This window comes from Myotis lucifugus, unplaced genomic scaffold (genome assembly GCF_000147115.1).
Source record: "Myotis lucifugus unplaced genomic scaffold, Myoluc2.0 scaffold_325, whole genome shotgun sequence".
NCBI classification, from domain to species: domain Eukaryota; kingdom Metazoa; phylum Chordata; class Mammalia; order Chiroptera; family Vespertilionidae; genus Myotis; species Myotis lucifugus.
The window spans coordinates 182,368-196,386 of record NW_005871373.1 but is presented as its reverse complement, the minus strand read 5'-3'; the positions used below and the strand labels follow the sequence as shown (position 1 = coordinate 196,386).

Genomic DNA, 14,019 nt, shown 5'->3' with positions numbered 1-14,019 from the left:
GCACAAGCTGAAGCCAATGCTCGCAGGCCCCTTATGCTGACAATAAGGCTGACGGACACTGGATCTTCTCAAGCTCCCCTTTAAATGAGGAATGATAGTAGATCCTCTCTCCCATAAAACTTCAATTTGACTCAGCACCATGATTTCCCCTCTATTTCCAACATCCATACTGGTATTTTGATTTTTTTATACACAAAGAAAACGGTTTTTTGTTTTGTTTTTGTGAGGTGTTACTGCATATAACCACAGCATGGATGCCTCAAAGGAATATGGGAGGAGCCTCCTTCCTGTGTCTGAAAAAAAAAAACAAATCTGCCAGCCAGGTGGCTCCCTCTCCGTGCCCCCAGCCTGCCTGCCAAGCACAGTGTAACCCAGGCCTGTCTGTGTCCTTGAAACAGGAGTGAATTTGTTAGTGGGAACAGAAAGTGGCCTGATGCTGCTGGACAGAAGTGGCCAAGGGAAGGTATACCCTCTGATCAACCGGAGACGATTTCAGCAGATGGATGTCCTCGAAGGCTTGAATGTTTTGGTGACAATATCTGGTAAGTATTTGCTCAAGAAAGCAGGGTTGTAGCACTGTTTCAAACAGCACCTCCTAGCACTGACCTTCAGCTACCTCATCTTCTGAAGTAACGGCTGCATGAAATGAGATACAGCCAGATCAGGTGTGACTCGCCGCACACCCTAACCCCGGGTGCACCCTAACCCCGGTGCACTCTAACCCCGGGTGCATCCTATACCGGGTGCACCCTACCCCCGGGTGCACTCTAACCCCGGGTGCACCCTACCCCCGGGTGCACTCTAACCCCAGGTGCACCCTATACCCGGGTGCACCCTAACCCCGGTGCACTTTAACCCCAGGTGCATCCTACCCCCGTGTGCACCCTAACCCCGGTGCACTCTAACCCCAGGTGCATCCGAACCCCGGGTGCACCCTACCCCCAGGTGCATCTGAACCCCCGGTGCACCCTACCCCCAGGTGCACCCTAACCCCAGGTGCATCTGAACCCCGGGTGCACCCTACCCCCAGGTGCACCCTAACCCCAGGTGCATCCTACCCCCGGGTGCACCCTAACCCTGGTGTACTCTAACCCCAGGTGCACCCTAACCCCAGGTGCATCTGAACCCCGGGTGCACCCTACCCCCAGGTGCACCCTAACCCCAGGTGCATCCGAACCCCGGGTGCACCCTACCACCATTCCTCTGAGGAGCAGCCTTGGGAAGCACGGGAGCCCCGGGCATGGACACCCCCACGACCCACACTGCCCTGTGGCTCCTTGGCGTGTAGGTCTGTGCCGCTTCCACCCGTGCTACTCTTCATGCAAAGGCACTGCTCCTGCCACAATAGTAAAAGCAACGTGTTTTTTCTTCCATCAATTAACACCATAAGTTTCTTTTCAGAAAGAGCACCTTTTTTAGTATAAATTATGTAGTAAATGTTCATTATTGAAAGTGACAAACTACTGCAGAAAAGCAAGTAGAAGAAGTAAAACCTAAAATCATCCAAAGATAAGGTGTATTAACCTTTCGGTTTTTAATTTCCAGTCTTTTAAGCATAGACACACTCAAAATACACTTACGGGGGGAAAATCTATGTAAAAATGGTTATGCAATGTTTCAAAACATCCAGAGAATAAAAATGAGAAAATAGGATACCCATCTACTGACTAGCTGGTTTTAGTAGAAGTTAAAACACACTGTTGTCCATGCAGTTAGCATGCCCTCTGCCCGCCTCCCACAGGAACCACTGTCCTGTGTGCCCTCCATTCCTGTGTCCAAACCTTGCAGCCTGCTCTTCCCGTCATTGAACGTTCTCCATGATCCCGTGCTGTACAGACCCAGTGCCTCTCTAAGTAGCTGTGCTAACATTCACTCGCCTTCTGTTGTACGTCTTTCCGTCCACCCCCTTCCCCTCATGTATGCGTGTTTCACAAATGTCTTTGTAGCTTGCTTATCCGTGAGCATGCATACTCATGTTTCATAGATTGTAATTTCCTAATAACTTGTATTGGTGCTGGGATCAAAGAGGATGCAAAATTATGACTTTCTTTTTTTAAAATATATTTTTATTGATTTCAATATTAATGATGAGAGAGAACCATTGATCGGCTGCCTCCTGCACACCCCCAACTGGGGATCGAGCCTGCAAACCTGGCACGTGCCCTTGACCAGAATCGAAGCTGGGACCCTTCAGTCTGCAGGCCGATGCTCTATCCACTGAGCCAAACCAGCTAGGGCAAAATTATGACTTTCAATAGGTCTTAGTTTTGATTTAGTTATCTGCTAACTCAATCTTGTTGTGTTTGTTTATATGTAACAAATTTCTTGCAGTTATTTTAGTTTTCAAATAGGCTTTTGGTTGTAAGTAAAGGTGTTTGTTGAAATGCAGAAATGTCACCATCCCACTTAAGTGAGAAAACAGTCATTAAAAACTTGAGTGCTGGTGGGGAGTGGGTTCTGAAACGGGAGGTACGCAAATCTGCACATAGAAGAGGCTGAGACTTCTCTCTGCTGTGCCAGACGGTTCATAGAGGGCGATGGTCAGCTGGTGCCAATGATAATTTTTTGGTCTAATTTTCCATATTCTTTTTTAGCAGCTTTTAATGGTTTTCACAATCATAAAAGTAATACATGTCAACTGTAGAAGCTTCAAAAACAGGAACACTTAGAAAGCGTAAATGTTACTCCTGTCTTTGGCATAACTTGTTAACATTTTGTATTTTCTTCTCTTTTCTATAAATATATCTCACAATATGGGAATAAAACACTTTACATAAAACTATGTGGTCTTTGTTTCACCATATTCAATATTCTCCCAAATTCTTCAAAATTTAAAAAGTATAAGACGTAGTACAGAAAGTGCACAGATGCTGAGTCTACAGCTCAGTGATATCAGTTAGAACCCACACAGCCTGCACTGGCGAGAGAGCAGCCGCACCCAGACCCTCCCTCGTGCAGCCTGTCAGTCACAGACGGAAACATGCTCCTGACTTTAACACCTTCGATGGATTTTGCCTTCATTGAACTGAAGTCATATTAATGGTAAAGTCATAAGTAGTATTCTGTGGCTGGCCACTTTAAGTCCATAGTTTATATTGGGGTGCACTCTTGTGTTGTGCATTCTGGGTTCCGGCCGTGCATAATTACCCACCACGACAGTGTCATACAGACTATTCTCACTGCCCTGAAAAGCCCCTGGCTCCACCTGCTCGCCCCTCTGCCCACGCCCCTGCAGCAGCTGATCTTTCTTACTGTCTCGCCCTTGCCTTTTTCAGGTGACAGTTGGAATCACAGCATGTAGCCTTTCAGACTGTTTAGTTTCAAATTTCCAACTGCTTTGGCAATATATAGGAAAGAAGTTGACTTTAAAAAAAACACATTTTTTATTGATTTTGGAGAGAGGGAAGGAGAGAGTGAGGGGGAGAGAGAGAAACAGCAATCAGCTGCCTCCTGCACACCCCCACCAGGGATTGAGCCCGCAACCCAGGTATCTGCCCTGACAGGGAATCAAGCCAGTGACCTCTCGGTCCATGGGCCGACATTCCAACCAGCTGAGCCACCCGGCCAGGGCTTACCTGGATTTTTATCATGAGATGGTGCTGGGTTTTGTCAAATGCTTTTGTGTGTGTATGGTTTATAGCTGTATTTGTTCCTCTTTATTCCTGTGGGTGACCATGTCACACTCATTCTGCTGTTGATAGACACTCGTGTTGCTTCCTCTGTGGGGCTGTTACAAACAATGTTCATGTATGTGGGAGCTCATATACACACGTGTATATGAGGAGAGAAATGACTGGATCATAGCAATGTATACGTTTATTCTGCTTTCATAGATAACGCCGAGCTTATCAAAGTAGTTCTAACAAATTTCAACACTAGTTACTCAAGTTTTTAGTTATTCCACATGTCTCCTGCTTTCAGTATTATTGCTTTCAGTATTATCTTTTTAGTTCTAGACACGGATAGGTGTATGCCTTTGTGCCTCGTTATGTCTAATGTGCATTCACTATTGACTTTTGAGAGCAGTACCTCTGTATGTATCTATGAGATGACTTCTGCCCGCTCCAGTCACTTGCCCAGTCTTTCTATTGGGTCATGTCTTCCAGTTGATTTATAAGAGTTCTTACAAATTCTGGATGCTGTGGCACACATCTCCAATTTGTAGGTAGCCTTCTGTGGATGAAGTCCCCGTTGGTGATTTATTTAATCCTGTGCTGCCTAATGGGAAGTAATAGCTATGCTGGAGGGTTTTGAGAATCAGATAACATGATATACATGAAAGCATCTTACTAGCTCTGTTGATTATTTGTTGTGAAAGTGTTTGTACTACTTTGTGGTTTATTGACACTGTTCGTCTACATAAGTGTGAGTTCTTTTTAAAATCTTCCTTTTAACTCAGGCTATACCTGGTGATAATTCTTGGGTTTCAGAGTCCCCCTGAAGACCCTGAATTGAATTTCTAGTAAAACTACTGCAACATGACTCCCTTAGGGAGACAGTATTTATTGTTTATGGAAGTTTCTTTTGGTTACTGTTGTTATTGATGAGGATATCTACTTTTTTATTTGTTTTGCTAGGCAAAAAGGATAAGTTGCGTGTCTACTATTTGTCCTGGTTAAGGAATAAAATCCTTCACAATGACCCAGAAGTGGAGAAGAAGCAGGGGTGGACCACCGTGGGCGACTTGGAAGGCTGTGTGCACTATAAAGTGGGTGAGTCCCAGCGGGCCGGGGGCGTGCTTTCCAGGGTTTCGTGGGCGTTTCACTTAGAGCCCACGTGTTCATAAAGCCCTCATTGTAACTTGTTCCTGAGACGCAGCTCATTACTGTGACTGTAAGGCACCTTCCCTCCTGGAGACTCGGCGGACGCAGGGGCACCTCTGAGCAGGCACACTCCCCCCTGCGACGCAGCACGTCCGAGGGAGGGGCTCCGCCCTTCCTCTTTGACAGGCCACACTCTGCCCTGTAAGATGTGTTCACATGAACTCCAGGGAAGTCGGTCGACTTGGAGGACTGAGGGCCAAGGACTCCGGGTCCTGGGCATCTGGTGGGGCCTGCACGAGTTTGACAACGGCCGTGCTTGGCATTTTGAATCAAGTCCACTGTGCAAGCTCCTGCGCTCTTAACTAGGAAATGAATCTGGCCGGCCAGTCGGTGTCTCCTGGCAACTCCGTTTTTTCTTTTTGGTATGCATGCTGTGGTTCTATGCAGTAACACCTCACAAAAACAAAACAAAAAACCGTTTTCTTTGTGTATAAAAAAATCAAAATACCAGTATGGATGTTGGAAATAGAGGGGAAATCATGGTGCTGAGTCAAATTGAAGTTTTATGGGAGAGAGGATCTACTATCATTCCTCATTTAAAGGAGAGCTTGAGAAGATCCAGTGTCCGTCAGCCTTATTGTCAGCATAAGGGGCCTGCGAGCATTGGCTTCTGCTTGTGCGTTTCCTTTGGTTCCGTATTTATGAAGTGCATGCTACTGGCCGTTCTCTGCTGCCCGGATTGGCATTGTCTTCTTGCTTACATGAGCTGTCCGCAGTCCGCAGTCCCTGGCCAGTGATGGTCACAGCACTCGCCAGCATTAGAACGATTCTGAGTGATACCAGACAGTACTGGTGTCTCCTGGGCATAGACCTTGGGATTAGGATTTTCTGGGTTGTATTTATGTGAAACATTTTTGTTTGTTGAGGTGTAACTAAACTCAACCAAGTCTAAACTTAATGAAACAGCTCCCAAGAGCTGAACTGTTTATGATAGACTATCCTGCAGGGGGCACTAGAGGCGGCCGTGTTGAGGGAATGGGTTTTCATCAGAACAAGCAGAGCCCTCTTGTGACTCATTCCCACGGTATCGCAAGCATTTTCTGGAGATAAGGTTGCGTGAGGCGTCACTTATTTGAATGGTGGCAAGATGGCATTGAACAGAGAGAGGCATCAGGTTGGCAAGCCTGACTCTCATGTGCAAAGGAAGAGACCATTGACAAAGGGACTGGGGTCTGCCCAGACCAGTGCATGCCTGTGCTCAGGGCTCTCGGGGGTTTGTTTCAGCAGAGTCACCCCTGCAAGGTCAAAACAGCGGTTACGGGGGCATTCGATATGTGTGTGTGTACACGTACCTCTATTTCTGTGTGTAGATCATCGAAGAGACATTGTCTTTACTACCGCTCTTTTGTACGGAACTTTAGGTGGGATCCTAGCAATCACTGCCTCTCTAGGGCGAGTGTGGTTGGGAATGGTACTTGGTCTCACACACAAACAGAGAATCCAGCCTCTGCCAGGGGGTGTTTTGGTACAGACTCCTGTGCCTTGGCCTCGTGCTGTGATTGAGGGATTCTTGACGGATTAGTCTCATCACTGTCCTTTCCAAGCGCTACTGAGCCCTTGACTTCGGGGGGTATGCCTGGCATTGCCCCAGATAATTACATACTTGCAGTATAAGATTAGGAGCAAGGGAGGGTACTCAATGGTAGTAACCAGCGAATTGAACAGCCTGAATCACGCACAAAAGAACTTGAAAAGGAAACTGAGGCTTGATCTCACTCAGCATTTTCCTCCTGTTGGTTTGGATGAACCAAAAGAAGTCATCTTTATAAAGTTTGCAGAAGACAGCCCAAAGAATTTAGAGTTCCATGTTGATACTGACTTGTGTTCTCATTTGTTTTTTTCAGTAAAATATGAAAGAATCAAATTTCTCGTAATTGCTTTGAAGAGTTCGGTGGAAGTGTATGCATGGGCACCCAAGCCATACCACAAGTTTATGGCCTTTAAGGTAACAACATCTAGTGCACTTAAAAGTAACATTAGTCATGCACACTGCAACCAACAAGTTTAACAACCGGGAACAGTTAACACTGATGGTGTAAAAGCTGTCACTAATAGTGTAAAGCTGTCACTGATGGTGTAAAAGCTGTCACTAATGGTGTAAAAGCTGTTACTGATAGTATAAAAGCTGTCACTAATGGTGTAAAGCTGTCACTGATAGTATAAAAGCTGTCACTGATGGTGTAAAAGCTGTCACTAATGGTGTAAAGCTGTCACTGATAGTATAAAAGCTGTCACTGATGGTGTAAAAGCTGTCACTAATGGTGTAAAAGCTATCACTAATAGTGTAAAAGCTGTTACTGATAGTATAAAAGCTGTCACTAATGGTGTAAAAGCTGTCACTGATAGTGTGAAAGCTGTCACTGATAGTATAAAAGCTGTCACTAATGGTGTAAAGCTGTCACTGATAGTATAAAAGCTGTCACTAATGGTGTAAAGCTGTCACTGATAGTATAAAAGCTGTCACTAATGGTGTAAAAGCTGTCACTGATGGTGTAAAAGCTGTCACTGATAGTGTGAAAGCTGTCACTAATAGTGTCTAACTTCCCACAAGAGCGGCCGTCTCTAACGTCAAGCCTCGCTCTGCTCTCCAGGCCCCAGTGTGGGGTGGAGAGCGGGCGCCGTGCAGACCTGGTCGCCGTGCCAGTGTGGCAGCAGGAAGCGGCAGAGGCACACCGCCTCCACTGACCTTCCACTGTCCTCAGGGATGTGTCTAATGTAGATAACAAAACAGTACCCAACAATAGACAGCTGTAAGGTGTATTTATTCAACAGCGTACTGGTTAAAAATTGTTACAGCCCTAGCTGAGGCCTCAGTGGTTAGAGCGTCAGCCCAAGAACTGAAGGGTCCCAGGTTCATTTCTGGTCAAGGGCACATACCGCAGTTGTAGGCTTGATCCCCAGCCCCAATGGTGGTGTGTGTGGGAGGCAACCAATCCATGTATTTCTCTCTGTGTGTCTCTCTCCCCTCCCTTCCACTCTCTCTAAAAAAATCAATGGGAAAAATATGCTTGTGTGAGGATTAACAAGAATTTAAAAAATAAAAAAATAAAATTAAGTTACAGAAATTCTTAATGACACCAGGAATGAATAGTATAGTATTACACCCTAAATAGAAAAGTAGATTAAAATGTGTAATATACCATTTTTGTTTAATGAAAAAATTGAAAAGTATTTTTATTTTATATGGGTATTTTTGATATTTTAAAAATAACTTTAGAGTTTGCACTAGATACAAATTTATGAAATTTTTAATTAAAATGATAGTACTGTGACATTAGATATTGTAAATACCTAACTTAACACATTGCGGACGGATCACGAGAATTCTCGCTTCACATTATATAGTGTTTTATGAAGTATCATACTTTAAAAAGATATTAGCTTGTAAGGACATATAATAAATAACTTCAAAATGCAATGGGTATTTAATTTTAAAGCATGCCTTTAACATTTATGTAAAATGTTTTTTGTACTCCTTCAATAGAAACTTATCTGGCCACTGGGTGAAGCTAGCTAGCAATAAAACTACTGGTCCACAATGTATTAATAATATCATTTCTAATATTAGACACAAAACCTTAAGCATAGCCTCTGTGGCTGTTTAGTGTAGGGTGAGAAATTAAGAATTTTTCATCCAAAATGACTCTATTTATTTAAAAAAAATAGTTTTGATATATTTTATTCAGGGTAAATCACCTTTAATTACTAGGGAAATTGACATATTTAGATTGCTTATTGCTTGATTCCCAGGAGAGCTGGCTAAATGGGGTTATCATATTGCTTAAAAAATAAATCTACAGCCCTACCTGGTTTGGCTCAGTGGATAGAGCGTCGGCCTGCAGACTGAAGAGTCCCGGGTTTGATTGCTGTTAAGGGCACGTGCCCAGGTTGTGGGCTCACTCCCCAGTAGGGGGCATGCGGGAGGCAGCAGATCAATGATTCTCTCTCATCACTGATATTTCTCTCTCTTTCTCTCTCTTTCTCTCTCTTTCTCTCTCTCTATCTCTCTCTCTCCCTCTTTAATAAATAAATATACATATTATTGAATGAAAGTAATTGGTTATGAAATTACAATGATCTGAGATCGGTTCTTACTATATTCTCTGTGTTAAAGGCACTGTACTAGTTGCTTTGAGTATCTTATTTAAATCTGTCTTGGGAGCTGTAGGTACTGATATCATTGCAGAGCTAGGCCTCCAGGCCCATGTGTTGGTTAGAGGGGGAAGTCGCAGTCCTGGCAAAGCCTCGGTGCCCACAGGGCTCTCTGCCCCGACCCGCTAGAACAGGAGGTGCTGCAGAGCCTGGCTCTCCCTCGGGCTTCGCTGGGACGTGCAGCGGACGGACAGAGTGACAGCAGAACTCTGGGTCTAGGGAGGGAGAGTTTGGGGTGTGGCTTCCGGAAGATGTGTTTTCTAGGTTTCCGTCAACAGACGAAAGCATGTTGAATGACAGGCTTTGTGGAAGCGAGTGTGGCTGTGGCCGTGGCAGGTGGCCCCGTCACCGCAGGGCGTGATCGCGGCCCGCCTGCCTCACGGCTCCTCCGCCTGTTTGTGCTGCAGTCGTTCGCGGACCTGGCGCACCGGCCGCTGCTGGTGGACCTCACGGTGGAGGAGGGCCAGAGGCTGAAGGTGATCTACGGGTCGTGCGCCGGCTTCCATGCCGTGGACGTGGATTCGGGATCCGTCTATGACATTTACCTGCCGACACACGTAAGGAAGAGCCCCCTCTGCGGGGCTGGCTGCTTGGTTCCGCCCTGACTGTCTTTACTCTGCTTAGGGAGCTCGCAGCAGGGACTCCTTCCCTGGCGGGGGGTGAGTATTTAGGTGGCGTGCGGGTCACAGCCGTGCTCTCGGGGCACGCGGGCCCTGCCCGGCTCTGCAGCCCTGCTGGGACCCCCGGCCCTGCTGGGACCCTCGGCCCTGCTGGGACGAGCAGCGGGCGAGTGCGGGCAGTCGCTGGTGGTCAGAACACCCCTGGGGGGCGTGCTTTGAGGACCATCCTTTCTTAAATGGTGCCCACAGTCCTCATGTGTTCCTGGAACTCTAGAGCAGAGGTCCTCAAACTACGGCCCGCGGGCCACATGCAAATACAAATATTGTATTTCCTGTTTTGTTTTTTTACTTCAAAATAAGATATGTGCAGTGTGCATTGGAATTCGTTAATAGTTTTTTTTTAAACTATAGTCCGGCCCTCCAACGGTCTGAGGAACAGTGAACTGGCCCCCTGTTGTTTGAGGACCCCTGCTCTAGAGCATAGGGCCTGAGAAAGGTGGACTGGGATAGAGGTGGCAGGGTCCCAAGATGTGACCCAGTGGCGGGTTTGCAGCCAGGAGGGTGAGCCCGTGCTCCTCGGAGACAGCTTCCAGCCCTTCCGCAGGGACGGCCGGCCAGAACCTCTGCCTGTGTCCCCGCAGATCCAGTGCAGCATCAAGCCCCACGCCATCATCATCCTGCCCAACACGGACGGCATGGAGCTGCTGGTGTGCTACGAGGACGAGGGCGTCTACGTCAACACGTACGGCCGCATCACCAAGGACGTGGTGCTGCAGTGGGGCGAGATGCCCACCTCCGTCGGTGCGTGGCGCTGGGGGCGTGGCGCTGGGGGCGTGGTGCTCGGGGAGGCAGCGACCGGCCATGGGAGTAGAGCTTTTCTTGGAAATTGCATGTGTTTGTCAGCAGAGTGGTTGGTGTGCACAGTGGGGAGTTAGACTGTAGACCAGGGGACTATTATAGAACAAAATCTAAATAATTATTTAACACATTTTAAAACTCTTGTTGTTGACAGTCCTTCATTTAATCCTAGGCCATTCAGGGGAAGTGGGACTTGTCTCCCGTGGCCGAGTCACGCCAGGAGCACAGCCTCTGTTCTGGAACATTCACATCCAGGCAGGGGCAGGGGGCTGGCGTTCTCCTGGTTTTCGGTCTCAGGCTGCTGGGCTTTGCTGCAGTGGAGGCCTTCGTCCTGCCTCCCTCGGGAGGGTGCATGGAAATGCAGCCTCAGGCCAACACCTCAGTGGTCCTCGAGCCTCAAGACATGGGAACGAATAGATTGAACCATTGATTCAAGTGACAGGTTCTCAGGATAGGCCCGAAGCTGGCAAAGGCAGAGGTCCTGAAAGCAAAGCTCTTAAATGCTAGTCATTTAGGGCCTGTGTGTGTGTGTGTGTGTGTGTGCGCGCGCGCGCTCACATGCATGCGTGTGCGTTTATTACATAAGCAGCACCTTTTAAAGGCTATTTCTTATCTTTAACAATATGTGTCTTTGCCTCTCCAAAAGCTTATATCCGATCCAATCAGACGATGGGCTGGGGCGAGAAGGCCATAGAGATCCGGTCTGTGGAGACGGGCCACCTGGATGGCGTGTTCATGCACAAAAGGGCTCAGAGACTGAAATTCCTGTGTGAGCGCAACGACAAGGTACCCGCGTTCTCGCTGTGTCCTGCCGCAGTGGCTGCTGTCTCGTGGGGTTCGCAGCTTTCCCTAGGGTTTTGATAGATTCCCACTGAATGCATCATTTTTTCAGGAGTGGATTTGTAGCCATGTTTACAAGCCCCTCCCACACGAGCCCCAGGGCACCGAGCCCAGTGCAGAGCCTTCCTTTCCACGGCTGACCACATCCTGCCTTCTCCCCTGACCAGCTTTGGAACGGGGCAGACATGGCCAGGGCGTGGGCCCGCCGGCCTGCCTTGGGAAGGACAGCAAGGCGGGCGGGTCTCCCCAAGCCCAGCCTTCTCTGCTGTTCCTTCGGGAAAGCACCCGGCACCCGCGGCAGCCAGTCCTCAGCCTGAGGAGCGCGTCTTCACGCTGATGTGCGGCGGGCGTCCCAGCGACAGCCCGTGGCTGGCTCCTCAGGGAAGGGGAAGTTTGGATGGGACAGAAGCTATCGGCCCTCAGCGGCCCTCGCAGCCCCCTCCCCCCCTTTGCCTGCAACCTGAAAGGCCATCTCCCAAATGTTTACCTGGAGAACCCACACTGCCTCAGGCCCTACCCGGGATTTGCCCAGCTTTGTGGCTTGTATTTCCCGCGTGTGTTTAATGTGGCTGTAAGTTTAAGCTTCTTTGAACTTCCGTTAAATAATTTTATCACTCATGATGGCATATCCTCAAAGTTTATAAAAGATACAAAAGTAAGTAACTTTATAGAGTCATGAAATAACTAGTACATTTTAGCTTAATTTTTTAAAAGGGAAAAACAGGTTGCTGAGGAGTCCTCCCCCGTTGTCCATTGAGCTTTCTCTTTTTTTAATCATATGTGAGCGTTTATTCCAATAATGCCAGCACCAGGGCATCCAGAAAAATCTACTCTACTCCTCCCCATAGCAGCCACTTACATCGGGTGGAAGGACAGAGATCACATGGGAAAGCAGGTGTTCCAGGCACGGGCAGTGGGCAGGGTATAGTGGTTACAGGCCAGGCAGCTGGGGGTCGAGAAGGGCAGGTGCTTCCGGGACCAGGGTGTTTCAGCAACAAGGCCGTTATCTTCCGTGACGACAGGCAGGTCTCCGAAAGGAGATGGACTGCCTGCGTTCCTAGGTTTCCTTCTGTGTCCGGGCCCACGGCTCTCAGCCAGGTTAGCATGTGCTTCTCCTCCTCACTGAGGGACTCCAGCCACACAGGGAGCTCTCTCTGGGGCCTTGAGACAGCCCACGACCCATGAATCCCACCCGGCCTTGTGTTCTCCGTGGGGGCCGCACCCTGTGCTATTTCCTGGCAACTCGGAAATGGGTAACCTCATTGCGCTTTCTAAGCACAGGTGTCTTTTAAGACGTGTGCGCCGTGGAGGTGGAAGAAAGAGCCCAGTTTCAGGAACACCCTTTTTTTCTTTCAACGTTCTCACAGTATGACTGTACAAGGAGTTGTTTGCCTGATCCCCTTCCTAGTTGTAATACACATTGGCTGCAGATGGCCACTCCTGGTAAATGAAGCATTGGCGTCCTCCCAGCTTCCTGTAGAAGGAGCCCTTGGGGTTCACCCCTCACGTGGGCGGGTGGTGGGCAGTGCCCTGCGGCCTGGAGCCCCACGGGATCTGCTGCTGACCACCCCTCTCTCGCCCACAGGTGTTCTTTGCTTCTGTGCGGTCGGGCGGCAGCAGCCAGGTGTACTTCATGACGCTGGGCAGGACCTCCCTCCTGAGCTGGTAGAGCCGTGGCCCGACCGCTGCCGTCTTCAGACCCGAGGGCTCGGAAGCTCGGCCGGAGCGCCGCGTGCCCGGCAGCAGGACCGTGCGCAGACCCCACGGCTCTCCTCCTCCTTCCTGCTCTCCCTACCAGTTTGTCCCCAATCTTTTTTAAATTTTTTTTCTTTAAAAAATAAATCAGGCTGCAATGCAGCTGGTGCTGTTCAGACTCTACCATCAGGTGCTATAGTGTTTGGGGTCGAGCATCAGACCGGCAAGCAAACACCTTTCCTCCGGCCAGAATCCCTTGGAGTGACTGCGGGTCTGCGGGCGGCGGCGCTGGGCGGGCAGGGTGGCCAGTGGGGTCTCAATGAGCAGTTGCAGAAGCGAGAGCAGATTTGCTAGAGTAACATTAACAATGTATTTAATTGACCTTTCTTTTTGTAATGTGACAATATGTGGACGAAGAAGGCAACCCCCCCACCCCTGTGACAATGTCACTTCAATGAACACAAAACTCTGCAAAAATCATCTGGGTGGGTCTGGGAGGCGGGTAGGGGGTGAAGGGGTCCCATTTTGTTTCTTTGCATATTTTGTTTGTTTCACCGAGAGCTCAGTCATTTTTCTGTGTGCCAGGTTTTGCCTAAATCATGTGCAGATGGTTCTTAAAAAGAAAAAGGAAATGTGTGCGTCCGTGTCGTGGCCAGAACTTCGCTGTGTGACAGTATCAGCACTGCCTCCGCTCGAGGGCTAATTTCTGTTTAAACCTAGATGTGCGACAGGTTTTACCACAGCCTGCACTTGCAGAGGAAAAAAAATGTTTTCAACCACATGTTTATTTTTTTTCCCTACCTCATTGTTTTTAATGCATTAAGAGGTGGTTTAGTTTCTGTGTTTTTGGAGGAAAACATGAATGCTTAATTTAATCTTAATACCAAAACTATCAGGGTGAAGTCTGACTGTATGTGGGCACAGGTGTCAGCGGCGCCGCGGCTGTCCCGAGACCAGCGCCCCCACCCCGTGCAGGCGGGCGGGTAGCAGACAGGCGTCGTCTGAGACAGGCACACCGACTGTCCGGTGCT

General features: G+C 48.4%; 1 protein-coding gene across 34 annotated transcripts in view; it reads left to right on the top strand.

Annotated features, from left to right (window-relative positions):
• Positions 1 to 13,171, top strand: part of MAP4K4 (mitogen-activated protein kinase kinase kinase kinase 4) — a 185,128-nt gene extending 171,957 nt beyond the window's left edge. For 28 of the 34 annotated variants that reach the window (XM_014466135.2, XM_014466129.2, XM_014466143.2 and 25 more), the window contains 7 exons: positions 399 to 542; positions 4,578 to 4,712; positions 6,668 to 6,768; positions 9,383 to 9,532; positions 10,237 to 10,396; positions 11,100 to 11,239; positions 12,879 to 13,171. In XM_014466135.2, coding sequence (XP_014321621.1) covers positions 399 to 542; positions 4,578 to 4,712; positions 6,668 to 6,768; positions 9,383 to 9,532; positions 10,237 to 10,396; positions 11,100 to 11,239; positions 12,879 to 12,962 — 914 coding nt within the window. In that variant the 3' untranslated portion in view covers positions 12,963 to 13,171. Of the gene's footprint in view, positions 1 to 398; positions 543 to 1,741; positions 1,887 to 4,577; positions 4,713 to 6,667; positions 6,769 to 9,382; positions 9,533 to 10,236; positions 10,397 to 11,099; positions 11,240 to 12,878 lie in introns of those variants that run through there. The other 6 variants (XM_023764250.1, XM_014466131.2, XM_023764258.1 and 3 more) reach the window with 6 other exon arrangements.
• Positions 13,172 to 14,019: the final 848 nt, after the last annotated feature.